Source organism: Microtus ochrogaster, chromosome 15 (assembly GCF_000317375.1).
Source record: "Microtus ochrogaster isolate Prairie Vole_2 chromosome 15, MicOch1.0, whole genome shotgun sequence".
Lineage (NCBI taxonomy): Eukaryota > Metazoa > Chordata > Mammalia > Rodentia > Cricetidae > Microtus > Microtus ochrogaster.
This window is the reverse complement of record NC_022017.1, coordinates 12,532,463-12,545,813: the sequence shown is the minus strand read 5'-3', so window position 1 is coordinate 12,545,813 and position 13,351 is coordinate 12,532,463. Positions and strand designations below refer to the sequence as shown.

The following is a 13,351-nucleotide window of genomic DNA, read 5'->3' as shown; positions in this document are numbered from 1 at the left end:
AAAAAAAAAAAAAAAAAATCACTGAAAGAGCCACTTACAAAAAGCAGAATAACAGAAAGTTTCCAGTTAATTATAAATTACAAATTTTTAAGCAACCAATTTAAAAACTGTGTTACCATTATGGGTAACATTCTAAAAATTTGATGAAACTGAAATTTCCACAATAATTCTAAAGTATTTAAAAGGAGGAGGTAAAGCAGTAATTTTTTAACATCAAAGACATTTTACATGGTATTTTCTTTGTAGGACTGAAGGGAAAGCCATGGCCAGGGGTCTGCTTTATTGAGAAAACAACCCAAACTAAGACTCAGAACTAAAAGACTAGGGGTGGAGAGGCAGTTGAAAATGAAGTGGAGGGGGCTGGAGAGATGGCTCAGGGGTTAAGAGCACTGGCTGCTCTTCCAGAGGTCCTGAGTTCAATTCCCACCAACAACATGGTGGCTCACAACCATCTATAGTACCCTCTTCTGGTATGCAGGTAGAATACTGTACACATAAATAAATAAATCTATCTTTAAAAAAAAGGTGGAGAACACATATACCATGACATGAAATACTGCCACTCCCTCAAGATATATGTAATAAAAAATGATAAAGCAAACTCTAAACCCAAATATGAATAGGAATGTGAATATCACATTTAACAACTCCCCCCCAAAACCTAAAATTATCTTTCAAAATATTTTGTTTTAGCCACATATTTTGAATGAGCTATATTCTTAAGAACAATCCTAACTGTCAAGAAAAAATTTTCAACTAACTTGGAGGGTATGCTGTGCTAAGATAATAATTACGAAACACTGTTACATATATGGTAGGTTTATAAAATTACATAGGGACAAAGACTTAAATGGCAAACATTCAGTTTATAATTGAAAATTTTAGCATAAATGCAATTTAAACATTCTTCATTCAAATCATGAATTTCTAAAGATACTTTTTCTTGGTTGTGTCATTGAAGTAACAGTAACAGAAGCAGTAAGTACACCCACCCTACCACACAGATTTTAGAGCCCATAAAAATAAATTAAACTATTGTCTCTTAAGTTTATTCTAAATCTGTAACCAGCCAGGCACAAGATGAGAGCATGCTCGTATTAGACAGCAGATCACCACCTGAGAACTAATGGCAGATTTCCAAGATATCAAACAACATGTTAAGTGTCTCCTCCACCTACACAGCATTGATACATTTATTTCAACCTTTCTCTTTGAGAAGTGCCTTCATAAAAGTCACTACTGTGAGTCATTTAATACATTTGTGCAAAAAATATCCATTCTCTCCAGACAGTGGTAGCACACACCTCTAACCCCAGCACTTGGAGAAGGCAAGCAGATCTCTGAAAGTTTGAGGCGAACCTGGTCTAAAAAGTGAGTTCTAAGAACAGCCAGTGTTGTTACTAAGAGAAACCCTGTCTTAAAAAAAAAAAAAAAACCAAAAAAAAAAAAGAACAAAAAATGAAAAACCCAACCCGAAACCTCCTTAATCAATAACGGAAACCTTAAAAAAAAAAATCTGAATAAAAGGCATTTTCACCCAGTTTGGTAATTATTTCTAATGGTAAAACTTAAGTGTTTCACAAGTGTTTGTTTCCTGGTGAAGTTCCGTGACTCTCAGGTCCACTGAGAAGCTGATATAGTTCAGGCATGAACAGAGATGAAAACAGGTGTGCACCACTACTACCTATGGGTCAAACTCAGTCCTCCAAGCACTGTCAACAGTTAAGCCATTTCCCCAGCCGTTTGCTCTTTTACCTGTGTGCTTTCCCTCGCCACTTGTAAGGCTGAGCTGAATCAGGGTTTATTTCAATGGCTCTGTCACAGTCTCGGATAGCAGCATTTGGCTTCTGTAATTTGACGAACACACTAAAAAACCAAGATAGTATTAAGAAAAATGTTGCTTCAAACAATAAAACCTTTGGGATTTCTACAGAATCAAAATTACTTAAAGAAGGAAAAAAGTCTATAAAAGGTACTTTTGTACTTAAGTGTTCTTACCTGGCTCTCTTGGCATACAAAATAGCCAAGCGAGGATTTAGCTTGATGGCATCAGTGAACAAGTCAATTGCTTTCTGCAGCTCACCTGAAGTGAAAGAATACTTACTAAGAAATATCCAAAGGACAAAAATATTAATAAAATACTTTGACTTTTTAATCTGATTAAGAATTATACATCCTTTTCTCAGTCCGTTTTATTAAATATTTATTTATTTATTTATTTATTTATTTATTTATTTATTTATTTATTTATTTATTATGTATGGTGTCCTGCCTGCATGTATGCCTGCAAACCTGAAAAGGGCACCAGATCTCATTAGAGATGGTTGTGAGCCACCATGTGGTTGGTGGGAATTGTCTGAAAGAGCAGGCAGTGCTCTTAACCTCTGAACCATCTCTCCAACCTTCTCAGTCTATTTTTTTAACAAGAGAAAAGACTGCTAAAGATGGGAGACATAGCTTAATGACATGTACTTTTCAACAAGCATGAATGAACTATTATTGAGCAGCCAGTACCGTAACATTTTTTAAATAACAGGCTAGAGAGATGCTTCAGTGGTTAAGAACACTGACTGCTATTCTGGATGATCCAGGTCCAGTTTCCTACCATCTATAATACAAGCTACGGGAGATCTAATGGCTTCTTCTGGCCTCTGAGGGCACCAGGACACCCATACACATAAAATAATAAAATAATTTTAAAAAATTTTTAAAAGAGTCTGCTGTGGTGGCATATGCTTTTAACCCAGCACTTGGGAGGCCAGCTTGGTTTACAGAGGAAGCCTCAAGACAGTCTTCAAAAACAAAACAACAAACAAAAAATTTTGAAGGAAAAAAGACAAAGCAAAAAGATGCACATTTGTAAACTCCAGCACCCAAGAAGCAGAAGTCAAAGGATTGCCAACTGAAGGCAAGCTTAGGCTACACAAATTAGTCCCAGGAAACCTGGACTGTAGGGAGACTGTCTCAAAAGAAAAGACCCACATGGTAGCAGCACAGAATGAACTTCTGAAAGCTGTTCTCTGACCTCTACACATGCACTGTGCATGAGTATCCCAACCCCAAGCAAAAATAAATAAATAAAGGGGGAGCAGGAACAATAGTCAGGAAACTTATTGCTCTTGCAGAAGACCCAGGTCTGGTTCCCAACACCTTGAATTCACAAAAATAGAGACATCCAAGCCATTAAGACATTAACCTTTATTCATTGTTATCATTACTTGTCTCTGTATTTTTATAAATGTATTCACACATGTTCGGACTAGAATATAGCACTGGATGCCTTGGAGCTGGACTTAAGGACATATGTGAGACACCCAATATGGGTGCTAGGATCTCTAGTCCTACTGAGCCATCCTCAAGCCCCACAGTCTTAGCTTTATGTGTAATGAATCACACTGATTTATTCTTACTTGTGTATGCATGTATGCAGAGAAATCAGGACAACTTTCAGAGCTCCTTTCATCTCATCAGTCACAGGGACTGAACTCAAATTTCCAGGCTTGGTAGCCAACACCTTTGCCTACAAAGCCATTTTGTTGGCCCAAAAGCTTTTGTTTTTTTTCTTTGTTTATGAATTGGTCCTTTAAGAGAAGCTACCTAACAAAAAACAGAATTAGAAAAGTTCTTTGTATGGCTCAGTTTAATTCTCAGTAGCAAGACAACTGAAGAATTTTAAAATGTAAAACTTTGTTGGGAAAATTTTTACCCAATTAGTGAATACGGGATTTTAACAAACTTCACAAAAACAAAACACACAAAAATTTTTAAGTGCCCGGAGGGGTGGCATTGCACTTTAATAATTCCAGCACTTGGGCAGGTGGATTTTTCAAAGTTCAAGGCCAGCTTAGTCTACGTGAGTTCCAAGAGAGCCAGAACTATATAGTGAGACATTGTCTCAAAAAACAAAAAGCAAAAACAACCCAAAAAAGCCTTACTTAGTACTACTGTGTATGTGTATGTGTGTCTTACACAAAATTCTTTCTAATAATAAAAATATACCATGTTCTAGGGCTTTGCACAATTCCATACAAATGTTCTACAACTACATCACCAAATTTAATAATTAATTTCCACTCAACATCGAAATCTATTCTCCATCCCCCATCTCCATAAACAAGTAAACCGTCCTTGCATTTATCTAGGACAAACGTTGGCAAACTGTTTTCAGGAAACAGCCATTACTTTATACTTTGTAGATAATACACTCAATCCAAATTGCCATTTGAGTAGAAAACTGACATTGTTAGGTACCACAACTGAATCCAAAGTAAGGCACTTGTGTGTGTGATCAAATGTTTTAACTAAGTGTCTTTGCCAACTCCAGGTCAGGGTTATACTCAGAATACCTAACTTAGAATGTTAAGTTTTGATCCACTTATCTATACTATAAAATCAGAACTAGGTCACTGGGTAATGGTGGTGCACGCTTTTAATCCCAGCACTCGGGAGGCAGAGGCAGGCAGATCTCTGTGACTGTGAGTTCGAAGCCAGCCTAGTCTACAAAAACTAGTTCCAGGACAGGCTCCAAAGCTACAGAGAAACCCTGTCTTTAGGGGGCAGGAGGTCAGAACTAGGTCAAATTTATACAGATTGACAGCTTGCCTGGAAACAGGAAAACAGAAACAACTATTGTATGGCGTAACTCTTGTTCAATCTTGTTAAGACTGTAAGAAAAACAGACAACATGTAAAGTGAGTGACAAAAGTAATAAAGAACGGCTAAGCAAATGGCTTGGAGATAATAGTGGACTGGAATACTCTGCTCTCCAGCACTTAAGAGTACGTGAGAATATGGCAAAGGAACTGAGTAGCTCACAATCTGCCTGGGTCCAGGCTTTGAACAGACAAAACTAGTAAGAGGGATGTCTTTTATTTTATTTCTAAGTGGAGCGGAGCAAGCCGAGAGGTCAGAGGTCAACTCTGAGTGGGGTGAGGTTTTTCCCTACTTTGTGGGTTCAGTTCATCAAGACTAGTGGCAACACCATGACCCACACCCACTGAGCCATCTTACTCACTGGCTGTTAGTAAAGGCTTTGATGAAATCACACAGACACACTATATTTAGTACGTATAACATCGAACAGAAGAACAGCCACTTAAATAGCAGGACAATTAAAACTACGGTGGAAAAGGACTATGATACTGGCTACCAACCACAGGGTTGAATTCAAAGATGAAACTGGTGAACAAGTTTATGTGCAGTAATAAAGCACAAGGAAAAACATTCCTGAGCAGTGAAATCCAACTGGAAATAGCATCCTAAGACCATGGTCAATCCCACCATGGTGTGTGGGGGATTGGAGTTTCATGTTCATGTGGAGGAACAAAGTAAGAAAGCTATACATAATGGCACATATCTCTAATCCCTGTACTGAAGAGACTGAGGCAATAGGATCACAATTGGAGGCTTGCCTAAACTACACCAAAAGGAACCTGTCTCTAAAAGACAAAAACAAAATATAGATACTTGTAGTCTGACCACAGTAGGTAGGAACATCATGGCAATCTTCAAATGTACTGGCACTCAGGCAAAACAGTAGTAACCAGTAGTTCTTGGGTGTAAAGGTGTCACGCAAATTTAATCCCAGCACTTGGGAGGCATAGGCAGGTGGATCTCTGTGAGTTCCAGGCAAGCCTAGTCTCCATAGGGAGTTCCAAGACAGCTAGAGCTACATAATATGACTCTCAATAAAATAAAAAAAGACAGTTCTAATAAAGGCCAAAAATATCAATCAAAACTTCAATACAATACAAAGAATAAACAAGCCAACAAGGACCTAAACTAAAGAGATGGTACAATGAGCTGGGGACGATGCCAATGCCGAAAGTCCCCAGCATTCACAGGGCTGAAGGAGAAGATCTCGAGTTTAATAAACGCCAGCTTTGGCCACAGAGTAGAAGTCCTGTGGACATTTTAACCTAGCTCTACTACTGAGACTAACACTTCCCCTATCCTAACCCCACTCCCATGCCAAAAAGCCAAGGAGTCAATATGGAACCAGACAGCTAAACTCATCTGAAAATAAAACTTTGTCATCTTCTAAATCAAGTGCAAATGCGCATAAGCATGTGACAGCACTGTTAGCTATGACAGTGACACGCCTTCCAAGTTATGATGTAGTCTGCATTAAATGCTACTGATAATAGTCACAACAGTTCCAAGTTTAGGACCACTCATTAAATTCAACTAAACATAATAATATCAAGTCTTTCTAATATTTTTTAATTATAATTTAGGGGCTGGAGAGATGGCTCAGTGGCTAAAAGCTCCTGCAAAAAGCCAACTTTCATCCTCAGTATCACATGCTGGCTCACATTACCTGTAGCTGCAGTTCCAGGGCATCTGACACCCTCTCTTGGCTTCTACAAGCACCAGGCACGCACGTGGTGCACACACATAGATGCAGAAAAAACACTCAACATAATTTTTAATTAAATTTTTGGCATGGGTGGGAAGGGGCATGCCAAGGAACACATGGAAGTCAGGAGATGACCAGTGAAAGTGATTCTCTCAGATCAACTAGGTTTGGTATGAGTCCCTTTACCTGCTAAGCCACCTTGTTGCCACCAACAGTAATTTTTTTGAAGACCTAAAATTCCGGGACTCTAGTCCCATTCTAACAGATGTTTGGCCTACAAACACCACTTGCCAAAAGATATTACTGTATCAAAAGTTATGGATTGCCAGGATTTTTTAAAATCTTTTCTTTCTTTTTTGAGATAGAATTTCTGTGTAGCCCTGTCCTAGAATTAGTTCTATAGACCAGGGTGGCCTTGAACCCAGATCCACCTGCCTCTCCCTCCCAGTGCTGGGATTAAAGACCACCTCACCCCTTTCATCTTTTTAAAAGCTGCTTCTGAGCAGAGAAAGGCCATATTACATGCAGAAAGAAGCTAAGTCAAATCCGTCTATGCTAAAGCAATGTAACCAATGCTGAATGATTCTAAACTCTTTGCCATGAGGAAGGGGGTGGCTGGACATTAGGATCTTAACATCTTCAGGATGGTAAAAATAAAAAATTCAACCCTTCATGTTTACACTATTAACAGTCACTGAGGTAGGAAAAAAAAACATTCCATACCCATTATTAAAGAAACACAAAAAGAACACACTACTCACCATCATTTAGGGCTTCAATGGCAGCCCCCTTCTTTTCATTTGCTTGATCCATCATCTCCTCAGTTATCTAACAGAAAATTGGAGGTTATTTCAGAACTAGTGACACAAGCATGAGTAGAGAGAGCACTGTGGATGACAGTCACTATCCACACATTCGTGCATTCACCTCTAGTAGTGAAAAACTAGAGAGTATAAATCTTTTATACAAACATTTCACATTCTGCCTCAGGTAGGACTTTTGTTTTGCTTCCTTCCAATTGTCTTTCCTCTTCTAGTCCCTATAAAAAGTGAACTACTGGCTGGGTGGTGGTGGCACACGCCTTTAATCCCAGCACTCGGGAGGCAGAGGCAAGCGGATCTCTGTGAATTCGAGGCAAGCCTGGTCTACAAGAGCTAGTTCCAGGACAGGCTCCAAAGCTACAGAGAAACCCTGTCTCGAAAAAACCAAAAAAAAAAAAAAAAAAGTGAGCTACTGCCTTTCACACTACAATCATAGAAGACACAGGTCTTATTACTTTAGTCCCATAAAAATCCTGTGAGTGCCTATACCAGCTATGAGGACAAAAATCAAGAACAATGCTGACAACACAATGACTAACAAAAACATATGCTGAATAGCCTATCTAAAGTTGAATGTTTGACGGTAACTTTAACCACATCCATCTTATCGAGTCTGCTGTGCAAAAATGACCTATGCCATGCATTAAAAGTTCAGCTTTAATCCCAATACTCAAGAGGCAGAAGCAGGAGAATCTGCGGTCAAGGCCAACCTGGTCTCACTAAGAGTTCCAGGACAATTAGAGCTACATGAGAACCTGTCTTGGTGTTGATGGAAGAGGAGGAAGAGATGGAAGTAATCTGCTTTGTCTAAGAACAGAAAAGAAAGCTATCTTTATATCTAACTAGAAAATTCAATAGAAGAGACAAGTTACTTGATCTGTACAAGAAAGAAAAACACCAAGCAAGCCCGTGCGGCAGCACACACTGTCATCTTAGCATTTAGGAGGTGGAGGTAGAGGATTGCTAGAACCTCAAGGCCAGCTTATTTACTGAATAAGACCCTTACAATGCAAAAACAACAAAAGCTACATCAGAGCTCGTGTACACCACAAAAATTGTATAAAACAGAAACCAAGCCTATAAAACATAGTTTCCAAGACCACATAAAATTTCCACAAACAAGAAAAAGTAAAATTCTTTTAAAAAATCATAAAAAGAATTCGAAGAAAATTTATGTCACATATATAAAAATAGCTTCATGTATCTATGTGCAACCCAGGACACACAAATGAAAGAAATGTGGTATTTGTCTGAGTCTTGACATATTTCCCTTAACAGGTTCTCCAGAAGAACCTATTCTTTTTTTTTTTTTTTTTTTCCAGACAGGGTTTCTCTGTGGCTTTGGAGCCTGTCCTGGAACTAGCTCTGTAGACCAGGCTGGTCTCGAACTCACAGAGATCCGCCTGCCTCTGCCTCCCAAGTGCTGGGATTAAAGGCATGTACCACCACCGCCCGGCTGATGAACCTATTTTCTAACAATCAATATAACTGCATTCATCTTTATGGTTTGGTAAAAATCCACTATGTATACACACATATTTTCTATCTATGTGGTAGCTTGAATGTGCATGATCATCATAGGCCCATTTATTTGCATGCTTAGACCCAGCTGATGACAAACTGAGACGTCTAGAAGGTGTCACACGTTAGAGTAGATGTGTCCTTGTTGCAGGAGTGTTGCTGGGGATTTGAAGCTGCCAAGGTGTCTTTTCACAGCAATAGAAGAACCAACTCACCGGCTGACAGGCAACTAGGTCAAGTCCCTAACTTGGCTACTGTGACAGCGCTGCATTAGGCACAAATATCCAAGTGTGCCTATGGCATGCTGACCTACAAGTCTGTAATCTAGAGGGGAATGGGATGGGGGAGAGAATACTCATGGCCAAAGAATATGACATACTTAAATCTGTCTTTATGAGGAAGTAAGGATAATTACTCTGATTAGATCGGTATACACTATATATGTACTGAAATTATCACTCCATGTATGAAAAATACGGCTTTGTGTTAAAGAGAAAATAAAATTTCTTAGATCTGTATTATAGTAATGGATTCATTGAAATATTTTGATCTACTTATAATTTAGTTATTAAATTCCTTTGAAAAACTAAGCTAAGTCGTTAAACTTACCTCTGCATTTTCATCTCCCATCTCTTGAGGGTTATCAGTGTCTGGCTCAATTACACCTTCATTGTCAATTTCTGCAGAAGTTGAAAAAAAAAAACACAAAAATTAAAACCTAAACTAAACGTGTGGGAAAGCCTAATAGCCATCACTTATGAAACTATTAATATCATATGAACTGATCTAGGTGTGGCACAGGAGTAAAGTACTTGTTTGTATGTTGGAGGTTTTAGGTATTATAAATAATATCTCAAAAACACAAAACTACTTGCTTGTATAACTATGAGCTAGTTTCACCTGAACTCTGATACATTATAAACTATTTCCCTATTAAAAGTAACTACTAGGGGCTGGAGAGATGGCTCAGTGGTTAAGAGCATTGCCTGCTCTTCCAAAGGTCCTGAGTTCAATTCCCGGCAACCACATGGTGGCTCACAACCATCTGTAATGAGGTCTGGTGCCCTCTTCTGGCCTGCAGACATACACGCAGACAGAATATTGTATATATAATAAATAAATAAAATGTAAAAAAAAGATTAAAAAAACTAAATTTAAAAAAAAATAAAAGTAACTACTAGTAACTATTTGTAGGGAAGCCTACTACTTAGGGGTAGGCTGAAAAGATGGCTCTGTGGTTAAGAACATTGGCTATTCTTTCAGAGGACACCAATTCAATTCCCAGCACCCACATGATGGCTCCCAACCATCCATTAACTCCAGGTTCCATGGGATCTGATGTCCTCTTCTGGCTTCTGAGAGCAATAGGTACGCACATGGTGCATAGACAACATGCAGAAACCTGCACACATCAAATGAAAACTTTAACAGAGACTACCACTTCAACTGTTCTTGTAGTGATGATGGTAATATACACAGTGTAGCAAATTAACTGAACTTGAGCTCCTTCCCTGGAACTCAACACAGTGAAGGAGAAAACCGACTCCCAAGAGTTGTCCTCTGACCTTCACAAAACCTCCCCATCAGCAAATTAATAAACTTCTCTAAAAATTTTCCAGAGATGTACAATGTTTTTAAAGGCACTGATTCAGACAGCACAAGTTATAGAAGAGCAAATTAGCTAATGACAAAATACGATTTCATTTTAATAGAATTAACTTCAAAAATCAGGTGTAGACAAATTCTATAACACATAAGAAGTCTGTAGGTCAGTATTATAACCAAACCAGTAAATAAAAACAGCACCTGGCACTCAGGAGGCTGAGACAAGAGGACTGCCTCGCAGTTTTAGATCATCCTCGGCTATAAACTGAGATGCTGCATCAAAAATAAACCGTTAAACAAAAATACCACTCACAGGATTGAGTTACCAAGGTTATCTAAACATATTACCATGTACTACTCACCTAGATCACTCTCCTCACTTGATGGTTCATCCGTCTTTATGCTTTCCTCTGTCTTATCATCTCTTTTTTCTTCCTAGCAGAAGAAAATTAAACAGTGCTATCAGTACTTAAAAACATAGCACATTTTGTGTTTGTGTATGCATAACATATACACATAAATTTATTTTACTCAAATATACTATATCCTTCCTTTACTTCTCATTTCTAATTAACTTTAGATCTGGTACCCTATCCACACCTTTAGGATAGGTATTTTAGAATTCAAACCGTCTGAGGTTCTTAAAAGCAAATATAATTCATATAGGTAATATTCTTTCACAGGCACTATACGCTGACTCTCCATAATCTAACATCTTGGCTGTATATGGAAACACCTATCCATAACCACAGCACGCAGATAGATGCCTGAGAATCAGGAGTCTAGGAGGCCAGCTTACACTGCACAAGACTCCCAATCTCTGAAAACATTAACATTTTATGTGAAATGAACCATACTACACATGACTGATGGTAAAGACTGAAAACAGACAAGACAGTAGGGTAGGGTAGTTTGAGGACAGGAGTTTGAGGACACTCTGGGCAACAACATGAGATTGTATGTGAAAGAGCACATTTTCAGATTGTGATTGTTCTTTTTTTAGAGTTTCTCTGTGTAGTCCTGGCTATCCTGAACTCATTCGGCTGGCCTCAAGATCTGCCTGCTGGAATGGTGTTTTAATGACAAATGTGTTCTGAATACTTCAGCTTCCAAGGGTTGCTCAGTTTGAAAACTCCAAAGAAAGTATCCTGTCAAATTGTAACACACAAAGAAATTAAAAAGAATTTAAAAGAGAACATGATGGAAAACAAATTTTTCTCCCCACCTTTTAGTACCCCATGGTTTCATCTAATCTGATACTGGAAGGACAGGAGATAAATTTGCACTGCCTTCTTTAAAGAGAAGGTTATTTTTATTATATCACTACCAGTCAACCTGTATATACACTCATCCAACTGTCAACAGAACAGAAGTAATTTAACTGCACTTTTAGATTCCTTCCCCCTTGCGATCTTAAACAAAGTCAGGCCAGGAGTGGTGGCACATGCCTTTAATCCCAGCATATCTCTTTGAATTAAAAGGCCAGCCTGGTCTACAGAAATTACAGATCTGCTAGGGATACACAGTAAGACTGTCTCCCAAAAACAGAGCAAGATGGCTTAAGTCTCAACTTTAATTTTAAAATATTCGATGAGTAACAAATGTGCAAACTGTAGGTATGTTAGCATATACTTCTATTGTGGATAATTTTGTTGTTTGAGATAGTGTGATAGTGTCAATAAAAATGCCCCCCCCTTAGGCAAATACATTTAATGCTTAGTCACCAGTGAGTGGCACTATTTGAAAGGGTAAGGACATGTGGCTTTATTAGCGCAAAAGTGTGTGTCACTGGGTTTCAAAGTCCCAAGCCAAGTCCATTGTCTCCCTCTGTCTGCAGATCAGGATGTAAGTAGGTCTCAGCTTCTGCTTCAGTGCCTTGCCTAACACTGTGCTTCCTGCCACAATAATAATGGACTAACCCCCTGAAACTATAAGCAAACCCTCAATTAAATGTTTTCCTTTACAAGAGTTGCCTTGGTAATGGTATCTCTTCACAGAAACAGCACAGTGACTAAGATATATAGCCCACACTGGTCTCAAATTCACAATTATCCTGCTTTAACCACACAAATGCTGAGATCACAGGTACACACCACACTCATCTTGGACCAGTTATAATTCTAATCCAGAATATTTAGATATACAGGGTGGTATATGTATGTATGTTCATATGTGTGCACATTACATGAACATAGAGGCCAAAGGATGTTGGGCATCTTCATTAGTAACTCTTTACCATATTTGTGAAACAGGGTCACTCAACTAAAGGTCTTCTTTTATATATACACACATGTATATGGAAAACTTCATGTCTGGTGTTTGTGCAATTTGCCTGTGGTGACTTAAATGAAAGTGGGTCCCAGGGACAAATATATACAAATGCTTGATACCTAATGAGTGGAACTGTTTGGCAAGGATTAAGAGCTCTGGCCTTGTTGGGGGAGGTGTATCATTAGGGGCTGGCTCTGAGGTTTCAAAAGTCCATGCCATTCCCAGTTCACTTTCTCTGCCCCGTGCTTGTGGATCAAGAGGTGAGCTCTTAGTTATCCATCCATCACCATGCTTGTCTTCCTGCTGCCATGCTCCCTGCCATTATGTTCATGGACTCTAACCCTCTGAAACTACAAGACCCCAATAAGCTCTTTTTTTCTATAAGGTGTCTCAGTTATGGTGTCTCCTCACAGCAAGAGAAAAGTAACTATGATAGTGCCCAAGATCATACAAGTGTCAGTGAGCTGCAGAGGTTTGCCTGGCTGCATGACCATCCCTAAGATTAAAGGCCTATGCCACTATCATAAAAAACTTCATCAAACTGATACAAACTTAGGGTCATCTGAAAAAAAGGAAACCCCAAATGAAGAATTGCCCAGATCAAAATGGCCTGTAATTATATCTGTGAAGCACCTTAATAATTAATGTAGAAGAGGCTAGCCCACTGTGGGACAATAGTCTGTCACTTGTATTTTAAATAAACATTGATTGGTCAGTAGCCAGGCAGGAAGTATAGGCGGGACAACCTGGCATAAAGTAGAGGCAGGGCACGGAG

The 13,351-nt window shown here is 38.7% G+C and overlaps 1 protein-coding gene across 1 annotated transcript in view; it reads right to left on the bottom strand.

Moving 5' to 3' along the window:
• St13 (ST13, Hsp70 interacting protein) overlaps positions 1-13,351 on the bottom strand; it is a 32,603-nt gene that overhangs the window by 8,205 nt on the left and 11,047 nt on the right. Inside the window, exons 3-7 of the mRNA XM_026782683.1 lie at positions 10,668-10,740; positions 9,310-9,380; positions 7,120-7,186; positions 1,999-2,083; positions 1,756-1,866 (exon numbers count right to left, since the gene is read on the bottom strand). Of these exons, the coding sequence (XP_026638484.1) occupies positions 1,756-1,866; positions 1,999-2,083; positions 7,120-7,186; positions 9,310-9,380; positions 10,668-10,740 (407 nt within the window). The remainder of the gene's footprint in view (positions 1-1,755; positions 1,867-1,998; positions 2,084-7,119; positions 7,187-9,309; positions 9,381-10,667; positions 10,741-13,351) is intronic.